The sequence below is a fragment of the Trachypithecus francoisi genome, unplaced genomic scaffold (genome assembly GCF_009764315.1).
Source record: "Trachypithecus francoisi isolate TF-2019V2 unplaced genomic scaffold, Tfra_2.0 Lachesis_group5, whole genome shotgun sequence".
Lineage (NCBI taxonomy): Eukaryota > Metazoa > Chordata > Mammalia > Primates > Cercopithecidae > Trachypithecus > Trachypithecus francoisi.
The window spans coordinates 148,353,480-148,371,599 of record NW_022681470.1 but is presented as its reverse complement, the minus strand read 5'-3'; the positions used below and the strand labels follow the sequence as shown (position 1 = coordinate 148,371,599).

General features: G+C 60.5%; 1 protein-coding gene across 1 annotated transcript; it reads right to left on the bottom strand.

Annotated features, from left to right (window-relative positions):
• Positions 1-3,286: 3,286 nt before the first annotated feature.
• MEX3D (mex-3 RNA binding family member D) lies at positions 3,287-17,341 on the bottom strand. Its single transcript, XM_033197593.1, has 3 exons — positions 16,653-17,341; positions 4,193-5,530; positions 3,287-3,988 (listed from the first exon to the last, which is right to left on the bottom strand). The coding sequence occupies exons 1-3, from the start codon at positions 17,239-17,241 to the stop codon at positions 3,933-3,935; spliced, it is 1,983 nt and encodes a 660-aa protein (XP_033053484.1). The 5' UTR covers positions 17,242-17,341; the 3' UTR covers positions 3,287-3,932.
• Positions 17,342-18,120: the final 779 nt, after the last annotated feature.

Below are 18,120 nucleotides of genomic sequence, written 5' to 3'. Positions count from 1 at the left end.
CTCCTCACACTGTCATTCCCTTCCGCCGGGCAATTCCGCACCCCAACTCCCAGGGTCTTTGCACCTAGCCCTGTCATATCCTCTCCTCTCACAATTTTTTTTTTTGTTGTTGCTGACAGAGTCTTGCTCTGTCACCCAGGCTGGAGTGCAGTGGGGGAGTCTCGGCTCACTGCAGCCTCGACCTCCTTTGCTCAAGTGATCCTCCCACCTCAGCCTCCTGAGCAGCTGAGACTACAGGTGTGTGCCACCACGTCCGGCTTCCTCCTAGTTTGGAGGTGCCTCTCCTCTCCCCAGCCTCCCCAGCAGTTAGATAACAAACTGACCCCACTTGAGGCTCCCCAGAAGCAGAGCCGCTACATGATAGCCCCCTACTCCTTGCACCAGACAAAATCGTCCCTGCTGCCCACTCTATCGGAACCCTGGGGCTGCAGAAACCCCCGTATCCTTCCAAAAGACTCCTCCACCCCCTTGACATGTGTCCCATCTTCAATCCCTTGACCCCGTGGGGGCTGCTCTCATTCTCTCCATGACCCAATTGCAGAGAGGGGAGGGGGCGTCTGCACACCCACACCTCCCTGCGGCCTTCTGCAGTCTGGCTGAGGCATGAAGTCGGCCCAGGTCACAAGGTGTGTGGCCTGCAGCCGAACCCAGCAGCTCTTCACAGCTGTGGCCAGACCCAGGTTGAGTCCCTCCCGGCCAGGCACGGTGACTCACACCTGTAATCCCAGCACTTTGGGAGGCCGAGTCAGGCGGATCACGAGGCCAAGAGATTGAGACTATCCTGGACAACTTGGTGAAACCCTGTCTCTACTAAAAATACAAAAATTAGCCAGGCATGGTGGCGGGCACCTGTAATCCCAGCTACTCAGGGGGCTGAGGCAGGAGAATCTCTGGAACCTGGGAGGTGGAGGTTGCAGTGAGCCGAGATCGTGCCATTGCACTCCAGCCTGGTGACAGAGCCAGATTCTTTTCTTTCTTTTTTTTTTTTTTTTTTTTGAGACGGAGTCTCGCTCTGTCACCCAAGCTGGAGTGCACTGGCCAGATCTCAGCTCACTGCAAGCTCCGCCTCCTGGGTTCACGCCATTCTCCTGCCTCAGCCTCCCGAGTAGCTGGGACTACAGGCGCCCGCCACCTCGCCCGGCTAGTTTTTTGTATTTTTTAGTAGAGACGGGGTTTCACCGTGTTAGCCAGGATGGTCTCGATCTCCTGACCTTGTGATCCGCCCGCCTCGGCCTCCCAAAGTGCTGGGATTACAGGCTTGAGCCACCGCGCCCGGCCGAAAGAGCAAGATTCTGTCTCAAAAAAGAGTCCCTCTCCTACTGCCGTTCCCCAGGGCTGCCATAAGGAAGTACCCACAAGCCGCCACAAGCCGGGGGCTTGAATGGTGCAAAGGGATTCTCTGTCCTAGAGCCCAGAGGTCTGGGGTCAGGGAGTGGGCAGCACCGCACCTGCTGCCAGAGGCTGCAGAGAAGGAGCCTTCTCCCCTCCTCCCGAAGGCTCCAGGTGTCTTTGGCTTGTGGCCACACAGCTCCAGCCTCTGTCTCTGTCTTCCCAGGCTGTTCCATCTCCCGTGTGTGTCTGAATCTCACAGCCTTCCCTCTCTCCCTCTCTCCCTTTTTTTTTTTTTTTGAGATGGAGTCTTGCTCTGTCGCCCAGGCTGGAGTGCAGTGCCACGATCTTGGCTCACTGCAAGCTCTGCTTCCCGGGTTCACGCCATTCTCCTGCCTCAGCCTCCCAAGTAGCTGAGACTACAGGTGCCCGCCACCACGCCCAGCTAGTTTTTTGTATTTCTTATTTATTTTTATTTTTTTATTATTTATTTATTTATTTATTTATTTATTTTTTTGAGACGGAGTCTCGCTCTGTCGCCCAGGCTGGAGTGCAGTGGCGTGATCTCGGCTCACTGCAAGCTCCGCCTCCCAGGTTTATGCCATTCTCCTGCCTCAGCCTCCCGAGTAGCTGGGACTACAGGCGCCCGCCTCATTGCCCGGCTAGTTTTTTGTATTTTTTTTAGTTGAGACGGGGTTTCACTGTGTAGACCAGGATGGTCTCGTTCTCCTGACCTCGTGATCCACCCGTCTCGGCCTCCCAAAGTGCTGGGATTACAGGCTTGAGCCACCGCGCCCGGCCTTGTATTTCTGATAGAGACGGGGTTTCACTGTGTCAGGATAGTATCAATCTCCTGACCTCATGATCCGCCCACCTCGGCCTCCCAAAGTGCTGGGATGACAGGCGTGAGCCGCCGCGCCCGGCCCCGTCCCTGTCTTACAACAACACTCATGACTGGATTTAAGTCTTGCTCTAATTCAGGATGATTTCATCCTGAGATCCTTAATTATCCCTGCAAAGACCCTTTTTCCAAATAAAATCACATTTTCACTTTCTGAGGGACCTCTTCTTTTGGTGGGGGGACACCATTCAACCAGTGACACGACCCTCAATTTCACCAAGCAGGAGTTGGGGCCTAGAAATACCCGGCATTTTGCAGAAGAGGGAGTTCCAGGCCAGGAGCCTGGGCAGGGCTAAGCTTGAACTCAGGTGTCCGTCTCTGGTGATTCCTCTCCATCTGCGCCTCCTCGCCTCTTTCTGGAAGCTCTCCAGGCCTCTCTTGGACACGTGCTTCTCCTTCCCTAGTGGGTTCTAAGCCCCAGGCCCCTCTGCAAGGTCTACTCCCCAAGCCCGCAGCCCGTGTGCCTGGCCTCTGCCTTGTCCCCAGAGCGGCCCATCCTGCCACCCAGGGCCTTCCTTGCTGTTTTGGGATGGCACTGGGATGGCTCACCGTGGGTCCAGTCTGTGGTCTCAATGCCAGCCCTGAAGAGCTACATCTGGTGGCCCCATGTGTCATGGCTCCCAGAGCGCTGGGGGGATGACCATGGCTCAAACGTCCTTCACAGACCAGGAGACATCAGGGTCAAACCTGGGATGAGCATTTCCAGGCCTTAGTTTCCCCATTTGCACGACTGGTGGACGGTCTGCTGGGATGGATCCCACACACCCGGAGAGCTGGGCAGATGTCCCCAAGGGAAGACAGCCTGGGTCCCCTTTCTCTGTGGAGCCCATGGTTGAACACCCACTGGGATGGGGGGCACCTGAGGTCTGCTCACAGGGAACCCGGCTAGACCCTCCCCCACAGACCCAATTCCTTCATCTGGAACAAGAGACGGTGCCTGGGCGGGGTGAGAGCCTGGACCACGGGATGGGGGGCGAGGGGCTGGATTCGAGTGTCCCCTGCCCCAGGATCGCCCCTCCTGGTGCCCACCCCCCACACCACGCTGTAGCCGTGTGCTCACATGTAGAAAAGAGGCTTTATTAAGAAGGCTTTGAAGTCAAAAAATAAAACTCTTGATACAATTTTTTTAACCCTTAAATCAGCTCAGCAAATATATAATCAGTGATTTAGCTGCAAGATGAAAGGCCCATTACTTTATTCAAAATAAAATATATTTTAGTTCTTAAAATTTATTCCATAAAGTACATATTTCCCTATAAATTCCCTACATATACACGAGGTAAAAAGTAAAAGTAAAAAAAAAAAAAAATTAAAAAATTTAAAAAATGACAACAGAAACCGCAGTAGAAAGGGGATTAATAATTAACAGAAAGTTAGAAATTTCTGATTGGAACGCCCCTCGCCCCTGCCCCCCTCTGGCCGCGCATGGTTGATGTACAAAAGCATAAATGGTTAGCCCCAAAAAGGGGGTAAAAATGTCACCCTCCTCCTCTGGAACGTCTGTGCGGCCTTGAGACCGGCCGGCGAGAAAAGGCAAATCAGAAAACGGCTTCGGACAAAAGGAAAACACTGAGCTCTGGAAAAATCGTATTTTTTGTTTTGTTTTTTAAAGATCACCCTGGAGGAGAGGGGTGTCTAAAAATAAAAACTAAAAAAAAGTGCAAGCGGACCTTTACTCTCCGGTTTATTGTAACCTGACCACTCAATACTGTCGTGGAAGGGTTGAGGCGCCGGGCTGCGGGGTCTCCGTCTCCACGCCTGGGACGGCAGTTAAAGCTCAACTGTAAACACTGGCCGCCGCCCACCCCCTGCCCCCTCGGCCTCCGCCCCTCGCCCCACCCCCGTCCCTCTCCCACCCCGGGTGCCGTCCCGTCTCCCGCGCCCGGCCCTGGCGCCCGCAGATGGCCCTGGTGGCGGTGGAGGCCTCGGCCACGTGGCGGTCCTCCCTCTAGGAAAAGATATGAATGGCCTGGGTGGCCGGCGTGCGGCAGGCAGGACACTCGGGCTCGCTTTTCCCGCAGATGCGGACGGCGCAGTCCATGCAAAAGAGGTTGTGGCCGCAGGGGACCAGCGCGGCCATCACCTCGCCCTCAGCGCACACCACGCACTCCCGGGCCAGGGCCTGGGCGGGGGCCGAGGACGCCGAGGGGGGCTTGCGGCTGTTCTCGGAGGCGCCGGAGTCCAGGGGGGCGCAGGCGGTGGCCGCGGGGCTGCTGGGCAGCGAGGTGGCCGTGGAGAAGGCGGCGCCGCTCGGGAAGGACACGGGGCCCTGCGGGGGTCGCCAGGACAGCGCGCCCACCGGGTCCGGGGCGCCGCGGCGGGACAGCGGGAGCTCCAGGCGGAGGCCGCCGGGCTCGGGCAGCGTGGGCGAGTGGCTGGGGGTCCCGGCCCCACTGCTGCGCCGGGCGCCGGCGGCGGGTGGTCCCGGGGCTCCGTTGACCGTGGAGCAGCCGCTGAAGGCGGGCAGGGGGGCAGCGCGCTCGAAGGGCGCCCAGATGGTGGCCGCGGCAGGCACAGTCAGGTCCAGCGCCAGGAAGTCGAAGCCGAAGTCGCAGTCGTCGGGGGCGGCCGTCCCCACCGGGGCACCAGGACCCTCCGCACCGAAAGCGAAGCCCCCGTTGCCGGAGACGCTGTAGGGGCTGGCGGGGCCTGGGTCCGGCACAGAGGGGCCGCCACGGCCGCCCGCGTAGAAGGCCTCGGGGGCGCCCAGGGCCGTGTCCCCGCGGAGGCCGGCCGTGGTCGTGGGGGGCCGTCGTCCTGGGTTTGGGGTCTTGGCCCAGAGGCTGGCGGCTGCCCCGAGCAGGTCCAGGCAGACGTCGGTGCCGTTGGCGTGGAAGTCACTGTCGGGGCCCGCGTCGGTGAAGGCGCCAGTGCGCAGTGTGATGTGCGCCTCGATCTCCTCGCGCGCGCGGTCCACGTTCTCGGGCATCCCGGTGACCGCGAACACCGGCTCCTTGTCACGCCCGGGCGTCACGATGTAGGTGTGCGTCCGCTGCTGGATGCGCTTGATGGTGGCGCCCTTAGGCCCCACCACCAGCCCCACCACCCGGTAGGGCACGCGCACCTGGATGGTGGTCTGTCCAGGGAGATTGGGCGGGCCCTGGGCGGCGCCGGGCAGACCCCCGGCCTTGCTGCGCGTGGCGCGGATAATGGAGAAGTGCTCGGCCGCCGACAGGATCTCACGCTTGGCCATCTCCACGTCCTCCTTCCGGCCCGTCACGATGAAGACCGGCTCCTCGCCCCGCACCGGGGTCTTGATGTAGGTGTTTGTCTTGGCCCGCAGGGCCTTGATCTTGCAGCCTGTCGGGGAAGGAGTGGAAGGACAAGGTGACCCAAAGCCCCTGCGCAGCTCAGCCCCGCTGGGCATGCGGGCTGCAGAGCCAGTGAGGGAGTCCCTACCTCCCAGCCTGTGCCCAACATCACTTCATCCTCAGACACCACGTCCCTTCTTCCCCGGGCCTCAGTTTCCCCTCTGGGCTCCAGGGTTTGGCATAAAAGCAAGACGGCAAGGGGACCTGTTTTAGGTTGAAAGGTGTGCGCCATCCACCTGGAACCACAGAGTGTGATGGCTGGGGTGTGAATGTTTCCCCCAAGTTCATAAGCTGGACCCTAATATCCGGCGTTGACAGTATTAATAGGTAGGGTTAGCCAGGCGCAGTGGCTCATACATGTAATACCAGCACTTTGGGAAGCCGAGGCAGGCGGATCACTTGAGGTCAGGAGTTCGAGATCAGCCTGGCCAAAATGGTGAAACCCTCTCTTTTTTTTTTTTTTTTTTTTTTTTTTTGAGACGGAGTCTCGCTCTACCGCCCAGGCTGGAGTGCAGTGGCCGGATCTCAGCTCACTGCAAGCTCCACCTCCCAGGTTTACGCCATTCTCCTGCCTCAGCCTCCCCAGTAGCTGGGACTACAGGCGCCCGCCACCTCGCCCGGCTACTTTTTTGTATTTTTTAGTAGAGACGGGGTTTCACGGTGTTAGCCAGGATGGTCTCGATCTCCTGACCTCGTGATCCGCCTCGTGAACCACCGGTGCGTCGGGGCAGGGAAGGGACCTGGCCGCCTCCCCCTCCCCTTACTCCATCCTGCCCTATCCCAGACGGCGGCGCTGGGTGGAGACCTCACAAGGCCTCGGCCTCCCAAAGTGCTGGGATTACAGGCTTGAGCCACTGCGCCCGGCCGAAACCCTTTCTCTACTAAAAATACAAAAAATGACTCGGGTGTAGTGGCAGGCACCTGTAGTCCCAGGTACCTCGGAGGCTGAGGCAGGAGGATCACTTGAACCCAGGAGAAGAAGGCTGCAGTAAGCCAAGATCACACCACTGCACCCCAGTCCGGACAACAAAGCAAGACTCCAACTAAAAAAAGTAGGGTGTCATTGCTCACCCCTGTAATCCCAGCACTTTGTAAGGCCAAGGCAGGCGGGTCACAAGGTCAGGAGTTCAAGACCAGCCTGCCCTACATGGTGAAACCCTGTCTCTACTAAAAATACAAAAAATTGGCCAAGCGTGGTGGCAGGCACCTGTAGTGCCAGGTACTCGGCAGGCTGAGGCAGAAGAATCGCTTGAACCTGGGAGGTGGAGACTACAGTGAGCCAAGATCGCATACCACTGCACTCCAGCCTGGGTGACAGAGCGAAACTCTCTCTTAAAAAAAAAAAAAAAAAAAAGCTGCAATAAGCCAGGTGCGGTGGCGCACACCTGTCATCCCAGCCACCGGGGAAGGCCGAGGCAGGAGAATTGCCTGAACCCTGGAGGCGGAGGTTGCAGTGAGCCGACATTATGCCACTGCACTCCAGCCTAGCCACAGACTAAGACTCCATTTCCAAAAAAAAAAAAAAAAAGAGCCATAATGGCAGGCTGAAGTGGCTCACACCCGTAATCCTAGTACTCTGGGAATCTGAGGCGGGAGGATCACTGGAGCTCAGGAGTTTGAGACCAGTCTGGGCAACAGAGCAGGACCCCATCTCTACTAAAAACAACAACAACAACAAAACTAGCCAGGTGTGGTGGTGAACACCTGTAGTCTTAGCTACTCGGGAGGCTGAAGTGGGAGGATCACCTGAGCCCGGGAGGTGGAGGCTGCAGTGAGCTACGATCACACCACTGCACTCTAGCCTGGGTGACAGAGCAAGACCGTGTCTCAAAAAAAGAAGAAGAAAAAAAGAGACATACACACAGGAGCCGGCCTTGTGGGGACAGAGACAGAAACTGCAGTGTTATCTCTACGAGCCAAGGACTGGCCCTAGCCCCCGCAGACTGAAGATGCCCCCCACCCCCTCCACAGAGCCCTCCCTGCCCATACCTTGACTTGGAACTTGTATCTTACAGAAATGGGAGGAGACATGTCCATGCTTTCAAGCCCCCACTGTGCCAGCCCAGAGAGCATCTGCAGACCCTCTACCACCACCTCCCGGTCCAACAGGAAGGGAAGCCGAGATTCAGATTGTGGAAACTGCCTACAATTGCCTTCTGGCCAAATGACCCTTCCTAGGCTCCCAAGACCCTGGCCTAAGGGGAGACGAGGCCTCAGCCGACGGCCGACTCGCGCACCCTGCTTCCAGATGCCTCGGGAGGGTCCAGGTGGGCCCTGAGGGGCCTGCTGTGGCTTCACTCTTGTTGGCTGGGCTGGGGGTCTGACCTGGTGGGCGGCATGAGTGTCAGTGTGGCAGGCAGGGGTCTCTTCACCTATTGTCTGGGCAACCACTGACCAGATGTGGTCTTCTCAGGGTCCCAGATATCCCTACCCCACCCCGGGGCCTTAAAGGTTTTTTCTTTTTTTTTTTTCTATTCCTTTTTTGAGATAGTCTCACTCTGTCACCAGGCTGGAGTGCAGTGGTGTGGTCATAGCTCACTGCAGCCTTCAACTCCTGGGCTCAAGTGATCCTCCCACCTCAGCTTCCAGAGACCCAGCTTAGTTAGTTATTGAGACGGAGTTTCGCTCTTGTTGCCCAGCCTGGAGTGCAGTGGTGCGATCTCGGCTCACTGCAGCTTCTGCCTCCCAAGTTCAAACAATTCTCCTGCCTCAGCCTCCTAAGCAGCTGGAATTACAGGTGCCCACCACCACACCCAGTTAATTTTTTTAAATTTTTCGTAGAGACGGGGTTTCACCATGTTGGCCAGGACAGTCTTGAACTAGTGACCTCAGGTGATCCACCCTCCTTGGCCTCCCAAAGTACTGGGATTACAGGCACGAGTCACCGTGCCCGGCCTATTTTTAGTTTTTGTAGAGATGGGTTCTCACTATGTTGCTCAGGCTGGTTTCAAACTCATGGGCTCAAGCAGTCCTCCTGCCTCAGCCTCCCAAAGTGCTGGGATGACAGGCTTGAGCCACCGTGCCTCGCCTGAAAGGGTTTTGAGACACTGCCCGCAACCCCCTCAGGCTCTGGGGAAGCAGAGGGAGCCGCAGAGATACTGTTTCAATACAGTCAGAAGGTGGCTCTGAGAGGAAAACAGTGTTGCTAACTCTCCCACAGCGAGAGAGAAAACGAGCAGGATCAGCACTTTTGATGGGGACGAAGTCAGAAACTGCCTGGGCCAGGAAGATGGAAGGCGTGGGGCCTGGAGGCTGGTGGTCTCAGGGGCTCGGCAGGGAGGACCCTGGGAGGGGTGGCGGGGGTGCACCCACCCAGAGGGGGACAGCAGTTCGCCCACCCCAGCAGCGCTGCCGCCACACCTGTCCTTCCCACTTGCAGCATTCTATTCGCCTCCATTGCACCCAGTGCGATGTGCGGTCCGTTCCTCTGTGCAGTCCATTGTCCCCCTCCTCCAGGAAGCCCACCTTGACTGCACCGAGTTGGGCCTGCTCTTCTGAGTCTCTCCTCACATGCCTGACTTTCTGAGCTGCCTCCCTGAGGCCGGGGGATGGGGCTGGGGAGTCCCTGGGCACTCGGGGACCTTGCTATGCCTGTTTCTTCACTGGGAAAGTGGAAGGTAATAGGCCTGGCTTCACAGGCCCTCAAAGGGCCATGACCAGGCCGGTGGCCCGTGGCAGCCCACAGTGTTTGCTTTAGGGAGATCCTCCTTGAGGAGAGGAAACTGAGGCACACGGAGCAGAGACCCTAGCAAGGCTGGGGCAGGAGGTGCCACCCACAGACGGAGACTCCATTGGCCCTGCCCACGGCAGGAGGTGGGCTTGTTCCCCATCACGCCGACCCAGCAGAGGCCACAGCTCGCCAACGTTGCCAGGGCGCAGCACGGGGTCCTCCCTTGCTGATCTGAGAGCTGTCCCGGGTCCCTAGAGGGTCACACACGGGAAAGGCTGCCCCGACGTGGCCACCGCTGGGCTCATACGCTGTGGTCACAGAAAATCTGGTCTGGGTGAGATGACAAATTTGGGAGATGGGGGTGCAGGAAGGGGGTATGTGACTATCTGAGCAGAAACCAGGATGGTGCTGGGAACCACCGGTGCGTCGGGGCAGGGAAGGGACCTGGCCGCCTCCCCCTCCCCTTACTCCATCCTGCCCTATCCCAGACGGCGGCGCTGGGTGGAGACCTCACAGCTACAAGGCCGCTAGGATCTCAAGGATAGAGTTTGAGCTCAATTCATTGGTGGTGCCTCCACTTTGACACGTGCTGGCCCCCAAAACCCCACCCACATCAAGACCCCAAGAGGCCAAGGAATAAGGGCTCCAGGAGTGACCCTGGCCCCACCCCTGCCCCAGTGGCCCCTGCCCCAGCGAGGCCAGAGTGACAGGAAGCCCGAGGGGAGGGCTCTGGCGGACACAAAGGCACTGAAATGCAGGTGTGGGGGCCATGTCCCCTCCAACTTTGAGGGCTTGAGATGCCTGGGAATGGGGGTGACCACCCCAGAGTCTGGCCCTGACCTGTCCCACATCCCCAGCCCACAGCAGCCAAGTCTCTCTATGCCAGGGCAGGGCCTCGGGGCCCCACGCAGCACACACACCAGCGGGCGTCACTCATCTGGCCCGTCCGGGGTCCTGGCTGCAGATAACCGTGCACTCCAGACTCACCAATGAAACCACAAGTCCTGGTGTGGGAGCCGAGGCCGCCAGCCCAGGCTGGACAGGTTTGCCAAGGCAGGAAGGGGAACGTGAACCGCAGGGAGCCGCTGAGGCAAGAGCAAGGGCAGGCTTCTGGAAGCAGGACGGGACAAGAACAAGGCCCCATAGCCAACACTCAGTCCAACACGCGGCTGCCCCCAGCCAGGCAGCTGGGCAACGCGGAACAGCTGCATCCCAGACCTGGGCCGCCATGGAAGCCAGCCGGAGCTGAGGGGTCTGGTGGGGAGGAGGGAAACTGGTTCAGCTGTCAAAAAAGGATGTCAAAACCCCCGTCCCAGGCCAGGCACAGTGGCTCACACCTGTAGTCTCAGCAGTTTGGGAGGTCAAAGCAGGAGGATCACTTGAGGCCAGGAGTTCGAGACCAGCCTGGGCAACACAGCAAGATGCTGTCTCTATAAAGGGTCTCACTTGGTTGCCCAGGCTGGAGTGCAGTGACACCATCACAGCTCACTGCAGCCTTGACCTCCTGGGCTCAAGTGATCCTCCCACCCCAGCCTCCCAAGTAGCTGGGACCACAGTAACGCACCACCACGCCTGGCTAACTGTTCAAAGCTTTCCTGCAGAGATAGAGCCTTATTATGCTGCCCAGGCTGGTCTGGAACTCTTGGGCTCAGTTGATCCTCCCATCTCAGCCTCCCATAAGTGCTAGAATTACAGGTGTGAACTACCGCATCCGGCCTTTACAAAATATTTTTAAAAATTAGTCAGGTGTGGCCGGGCGCGGTGGCTCAAGCCTGTAATCCCAACACTTTGGGAGGCCAAGATGGGCGGATCACAAGGTCAGGAGATCGAGACCATCCTGGCTAACACGGTGAAACCCCGTCTCTACTAAAAATACAAAAAACTAGCTGGGCGAGGTGGCGGCGCCTGTAGTCCCAGCTACTCGTGAGGCTGAAGTAGGAGAATGGTGTAAACCCGGGAGGTGGAGCTTGCAGTGAGCTGAGATCCGGCCACTGCACTCCAGCCCTGGCGACAGAGCAAGACTCCGTCTCCAAAAAAAAAAAAAAAAAAAAAAAATTAGTCAGGTGTGGGCCGGGCACAGTGGATTACGAGGCCAGGAGTTCAAGACCAGACTGACTAACATGGCGAAAACTCATCTCTACTAAAAATACAAAAATTAGCCAGGTGTGGTGGCAGGCACCTGTAATCCCAGCTACTCGGGTGGCTGAGGCAGGAGAATCGCTTGAACCCGGGAGGCAGAGATTGCGAGATTACGCTAGTACACTTTAGCCTGGGTGACAGAGAGAGACGCCGCCTCAAAAAAAAAATTAGCCGGGAGTGTTGGTGCCTACCTGTGGCCCCAGCTACTCGGGAGGCGGAGGTGGGAGGGTCGCCTGAGCCTAGGAGGTTGAGGCTGCAGTGAGCTATGATTGCACCACTGCACTCCAGACAGAGGAACAGAACCAGACCCTGTCTCAAAATAGATAAATAAATAAAAATAAAAACAACAAAAACCACTGGGCGTGGTGGCTCACGCCTGTAATCCCACACTTTGGGAGGTGGAGACAGGCGGATGACCTGAGGTCAGGAGTTCAAGACCAGCCTGGCCAACATGGCAAAACCCCATCTCTACTAAAAATACAAAAATGAGCCTGGTGTGGTGGTGCGTGCCTGTAATCCCAGCTACTCAGGAGGGTGAGGTGAAAGAATCGCTTGAACCCGGCAGGTGGAGGCTGCAGTGAGCCGAGACTGAGCCACTGTACTCCAGCCTGGGTGACAAGAGCAAGACCCTGTCTCAAAAAGAAAACACCTTGGCCGGGCGCAGTGGCTCACGCCTGTAATCTCAGCACTTTGGGAGGCCGAGGCGGGCGGATCACGAGGTCAGGAGATCGAGATCGTCCTGGCTGACACGGTGAAACCCAGTCTCTACTAAAAATACAAAAAAATTAGCCTGGCGTGGTGGCGGCACCTGTAGTCCCAGCTACTCGGGAGGCTGAGGCAGGAGAATGGCGTAAACCCGGGAGGTGGAGCTTGCAGTGAGCTGAGATCCGGCCACTGCACTCCAGCCTGGGTGACAGAGCGAGACTCCGTCTCAAAAACAAACAAACCGCTTGGGGAATGAAGGGAAAAAACCTCTCCGGGAATGAAGGGAGTATGTACACTGACTGATGCCAGAACTCTCAGTTTGGGTCTGCAGTGTGGAGGTGACCCAGCGGACCCTTTCTTTCTAGGGCTCCGCAGTGTACGGACAGGAAAACCAAGCCATGGTCCCCACCAACACCCAGCACTGTCCCCAGCTGCCAGGAAAACACCTGAGGCCTGTGGAGATGGGAGAAGGGAGCCTCTAGGGCTTCAGCCAGGAAGAAGGGACAGGAGAGCCAACAGTGAGCTGGGGTCTCCTCCACGCGCGGGGGACAGTCTAAAACCACTACCCTCAGCCTGTGCCAACAGCGGAGAGAGGGAGCCCTGAGAAGCTTCCAGTCCAAGCCCTGCCTTCAAATCATTCACTCATTCATTCATTCATTAGCTACAGACGACCTTCTGTGTACAGGCCATGGCAAGATACTAAAGACCCAAGCACCTGCCCCGGTTCCTGTCCCTGGGAGTGTAGGGTGAGGGGCTGCCACAGAGCGCAGATTCGTCCAGGGTGGGGTGAGAAAGGAGGGTACATGTTGGGGTCTCAGCAGGAGCAGGGCCTGAGGTCCCCTAGAGCACCTTTGCTGGCCAGCTGGAGGGAGACGTCTGTCCTCCTGGATCTCCACTTTGCCTGTCTCCCAAACAGCGCTGCCTTCCCCCACCCCCAGCCCTCCAGCTTTGGAATCTGAAATTTTCTTATTGACCCACCAGAGAAACTAGGGTTTGAATCCCAGCCGGTGATTTTTTTGTTTTAGAGACAGGGTCTTGCTCTGTTGCCTAGACTGGAGTGTGGTGGCAAGATCATAGCTCACTGCAGCCTCGGCCTCCCAGGCTCAAGTAATCCTCCCGCCTGTCTCCCGAGTAGCTGGAGTCGCAGGAGTGTGCCACCATGCCTAATTTTTGTATTTTTTTTGTAGAGACAGGGTTTTGCCGTGTTGGCCAGGCTGTTCCCAATTCCTAGGCTTATGGGATCCTCCTGCCTCAGCCTCTCAAAGTGCTGCTGTCCCCTCAGTTTTTACCTACCCTTTACCTCCTGCAGCCTCTACCTCCCCATCTGTGACCTGGGAGCTGCAGGACCTTCCCTGGGGAACATTATGGGCCTCAGTGAGATGGGGCAGGTCAAGTCTGGCACAGGCTCAGCACACAGGAGGCACTCAATAAAGGTCTAGCCAATGGCTGGGTGCAGAGGCTCACGCCTGTAATCCCAGCACTTTGGGAGGCCGAGGCGGGTGGATCACCTGAGGTCAGGAGTTCAAGACCAGCCTGGCCAACATGGTGAAACCTCGTCTCTACTGAAAATACAAAAAGCAGCTGGGCGTGGTGGCGCGTGCCTGTAATCCCAGCTACTAGTGGGGCTGAGGCAGGAGGATGGCTTGAATCTGGGAGGCGGAGCTTGCAGTGAACCGGGATCGCACCACTGCACTCCAGCCTGGGCAACAGAGCGAGGCTCCGTCTCAAAAAAAAAAAAGATCTAGCAAACAAACGAATTGGAGCCTCCAGCAGATGGGTGGGAACTCAGAAGGGGTGAATGACCATGGTCTGCCCAGAAAGCACTCAGACCTCCCTCTAGGATCGAGAGAGCTGAGCCTCAGGGAACAGCACATGGCTACCGGGCCGAGGGCTGGTGATAGGCCTGTGTGACCCTGGGCTAGGTGGGGAGGCCAGACAGGTGCACCCCTCCTGTCCTCCAGGGAAGGGGTAGCCTTGGAGGTTGGGTTTGACAGAAAAGCATGAGCAGCTCAGAGAGCCCCAGGGTGGAGAAGAAGGTGAGTGAAGGGGCAGGGCTGGGGCACAAAGGACATTGAAAAGTGTGCTTGACAACGGAGCGGGTGGGAGAAGCTGGGAGCCACAGATGGTTCTACAGTGTGGAAGACGTAAGGACTACTGAAGCTGCCAACCTGTCCTGGCAGTCGCAGTCACATCCCTGGCCACCTGCACTCCACTTCCGGGGTGGCTGCTGTGTGTGACCTGGAGCTGGAGTTAAAACCAACAGCTTGGGTGCAGGCATGGTAGCTCACACCTGTAGCAGCCCCAGCATTCTGGGTAACCGAGGTGGGAGGATCGCTTGAGGTCAGGAGTTCAAGACCAGCCTGGCCAACAGAACGAGACTGTCTCTACAAGAAATTTTTAAAAATAAAAACTAATAAATACATAAGCCGGGGCGCGGTGGCTCAGGCCTGTAATCCCAGCACTTTGGGAGGCAGAGGCTGGTGGATCACTTGAGGTCAGGAGTTCGAGACCCCGTCTCTACTAAAAATACAAAAATCAGCCAGGCGTGGTGGCAGTCACCTGTAATCCCAGCTACTCAGGAGGCCGAGGCAGGAGAATAGCTTGAGACCGGAAGGCGGAGTTTGCAGTGAGCCCAGATCGCGTCACTGCACTCCAGCCTGGGAGAAAGAGCAAAACTCCGTCTTATAAATAAATAAGTAAAACCAGCATCTTGCCCCAGAATCCTCTATCCGAATGGAGGTGAGACGTCTGCACATCACAGAGAGGGGGCTGTCACCTGCACAGGGTCACGGGGCCACTGCGGCCTGCCAGGCAAGCAATCAGGGCCCACTCTCCCGCCACCCCCACTGTGCCCCAGGGCCTGCCTTGCTGACCACCACCAGCAAGAGCCCAGTAAGTGGGTGCAGAACGCACAGGCCAGAAGTGGGCGGCTAAGCCTGGTGCCCATGGACTCCATCTCCCATAGACCTGCCCCTAGAGAATTCCCACCCTGAGGCCACAGGTCTAGAAGCTCTCAGCCTGACCCTGACTCCTGCCAGCTCCCCATGTGGTCACAGCCTGGCTCAAAGGCCCTTCGGGTGCCAGGACACACGAGTTCACATAGAACACAGCCACACCCTCCACCACCTGGTGTCTCAGCCTGGTGCCTTTGGACACTTGGTCCCCAGGCTTCGGCTTGGACGTCTGTCTCCGCAGGCTCCCGGACACTGCACAGGGCAGCTGTCCTGTTCTAAGCCCTGGTTATGGGACATGGAGGCCGGGTGGAAGGCCTCAATGGGGAGGCAGTAACAGGATGGTAGGGCACCCTCCTGCTGAGGAGTCCCACTAAGGGCAGCCAGAGCACCCAGTCCCTCCGCATTCGCCATTCCAGAGCATGCTTCCTGGGCCAGCACCATGCCTGACCCTCCATGGGTCCCCACATGAGCTGGACAAATGACTGACCAAAAGACAGGAGGCCATGCTGCCCCACCCACCTGGACAGAGGGAAGGGACGGAGGAGAGGGCACCCTGGTGGTCCCCCACCTGCGGCCAGGGCCACAGATGACCTTGCAATCCCAGCCCCCCACACCTTTCTCTAGCCTGGGTTCCTGAGGGCCCTGGGGGAGGCAGGGACCCCCAGCCCAAGTGTCCTGCCACCCCACCTAGCCCCGCCAAGGCCCCACCCCAAGTTCTAGAACCTGCCTGATCACTAGCGGTCAGCGGGGAGCCAGGAGCGGGTAGGGGTGGTGGGAAGGCAGGAGAAAGTTGAGGGAGGCGGGCGGGCGGGTGGCTAATGGGGTGGTGGGTGTGAGCTGGGCCAGGCACTGCCCACCACCCGCCCGCCCGCCCCGCAGCTCGGGGGCCAATGAGCAGCGGCCGGCCTGATGTCACCCTGCAAATCTCAGCCTAGCTCTCTAACAAAGAGAACAATGGGGCGGCCAGAGGGAAGCTCCGACGATGCCACCGCTGGACCCCACACCCGGGGCCTGCCGCCCGCCGGCCTGCCCAGCAGGCTGCACCCCAGAAGTGGCTTTGGCAGCCGGTCCTTCCCAGGCCCCCAAATCCCTGACTCGGGGCCGGAGAGTGGAGCAGGGACCCTCTCCTGCCAGGTCCCGTCCCCACCCCAGTCAGGGCCCCAGGCTGGGGACCCAGACGTGCGCTCTTTGTACTGTCAACCTTCTCTCCCGGCCCTGCAGGCGGCCCCCCTAAGCCACCCCTAAACCTGCGCTTGCCCCGCCCCGCCGCCTGTGCTGGGTGTGGGGTGCCCCCCGCCAGACCGGAGCCCCGGGCCCTCGCGCTCCTCTGGGGTGCCCCTGCGGGCGGCCAAGGGCCTGGGCTGCGGCGCGGCTCCCGGGAGCCTTTCCGGGCTGGAGGCGGCCCAGACAAAGGCGGCGGCGGGGCCGGAGTGCGCAGGGGAGGAGCGCGGGCTGCGCCCAACTTTCTCCCGCGGCCGCTGCAGGACAAAGGCGCAAAGGCAGTGGCCGAGGCCGGAGCCCACGCGGGGCGTGTCCGGTGCGGGGCGTCCGGCGCGGGCTGGGCTGGGCTCGGGCGACCCCCTTCCCCGGGGCGGGCGGTGCGGGGACCCCCAGGACAGCAACCCCCGACGAGGGCCACTCACCCTGGCGGCCCACGATCTCGGCGACGTGCTCGGAGCTGGGCACCGGGACGCACTCGGTCATGTTGACGCTCTTCTTGCGGCTGCCGATCACGCTCATCTGCTCGGCCAGCAGCGTCGGGGGACCCAGGGCCGCGGGGTGGGGCGCGAAGCCCGCGAACACGTCGGGGGGTGACGGCCGGGGCGGCGGGGGGCTCGCGTTGGGGTCCAGCAGCGGCAGCGACCCGGGGGCCACGGCCACGGCGGGGGCCAGGGTCGCGGGCGCGCCGGCCTCGGGTCCGTCGAGGGTCACAGGCTCCGGAGCCGACCCGCCGTCCGCGCCCCCCGCCGCCGCTGCGCCGTCCCCGGCCGCCCCCTCCTCGTCCGTGTCGCCCGCGGCCCCCAGCCCGAGCGCCGACAGCTGGTCCAGCGCCAGGCGGAGCGCGGCGGCCGCGTCGTCGGGTTCGGGCGGCGGCCGAGGAGCGGGCGCGGCCTCCTGGGCGCCCTCGGGCGGGGGCGCAGGTCCGGGTCCGAGGTCCTCCCCCGCCGACCCCGCGCCGCCGCCGCCGCCCCCGCCCCCGCCGCCGTCGGGTTGGCCGAGCGAGCTGGGCATGGCGGGCGCTAGCGCTGGGGCCCGCGCTCCTGCCGCCCGCGCCGCCGCCGCCGCCCGCGCCGCCCTCCGCCTCTGCGAGCTGGGCCGCCGGCCGCCTGCATCCAGCGGCGGGGGCGGGAGCGGGGGGCCGGGCGGGCGGGGCGGCGGCGGCGCGGGACTGCTCGGGGCCGGGCCGGGCGGCAGCAGCGACTCTGGCTGCGGCTCGTCGGCGGCGGCGGCGGCGGCGGCGGCGGCAGCGGCTCCTCGGCGGCCGAGGCGGCGGCGGCGGCGGCGGCGCGGGCGCTCCTTCCCTCCCGCCGCCTCCCGCGGCCCCGCCCCGGCCCCGCCCCCGCGACGTCACGCCGCGGCCCAACAATGGGCGGTCCCCAGGGCGCAGGCGCGCGGGGCGGGGCCGGGGGCGGGGCCGGGCCGGGGCGGGGCCGGCGTCGGGCACGTGGTCCAGGCCCCGCCCCCGCTCGGCGCTCGAGCGGGAACCCGGACACATCCGCACGTGCGGGCGCGGCCTCAGGTGTGTGCGGCCCAGCCCCGGCCTGGACAGCGCTCGCACCCCGAGCCTGAGAGTCCCTGCCTCGCGCGCCCCAGGGCCCGAGGTCCCGCTCCCCAATTCCCCCTAGAGATCCGGGTCGCCCCCAAGCCAGGTCCCTTGCTCCACGCCCGCTTCCTTGTGCCGGGGACCCCCCCACCTCACTGCACAAAGGCGTGGGGTCCCCTCCAAGTACCCCTCGCGATCCAACTGGACTTCGAAGTCAGGCTCCTGCCCCGCCCACCGCCTCTGTGCTAGGGTCCTCCCCATGCCCCACGGTGCACCCCCCAGGGCCTGGTGTGCCAGTCCCCAAGTACCCCTTGCTATCAGGGTGAGCTTTAGGGTCGGGTCCCTGC

What these genes read in the sequence shown, in the direction of transcription:
- MEX3D (XM_033197593.1), bottom strand. Translation starts at nt 17,241, where the DNA reads ATGCCCAGCTCGCTCGGCCAACCCGACGGCGGCGGGGGCGGGGGCGGC. An exon ending in CGAGATCGTGGGCCGCCAGG is followed by an intron (nt 5,531 to 16,652) that starts GTGAGTGGCCCT and finishes CTTCCCCGACAG; the next exon opens with GCTGCAAGATCAAGGCCCTG. An exon ending in GCCGGCCACCCAGGCCATTC is followed by an intron (nt 3,989 to 4,192) that starts ATATCTTTTCCT and finishes CTGCCGTCCCAG; the next exon opens with GCGTGGAGACGGAGACCCCG.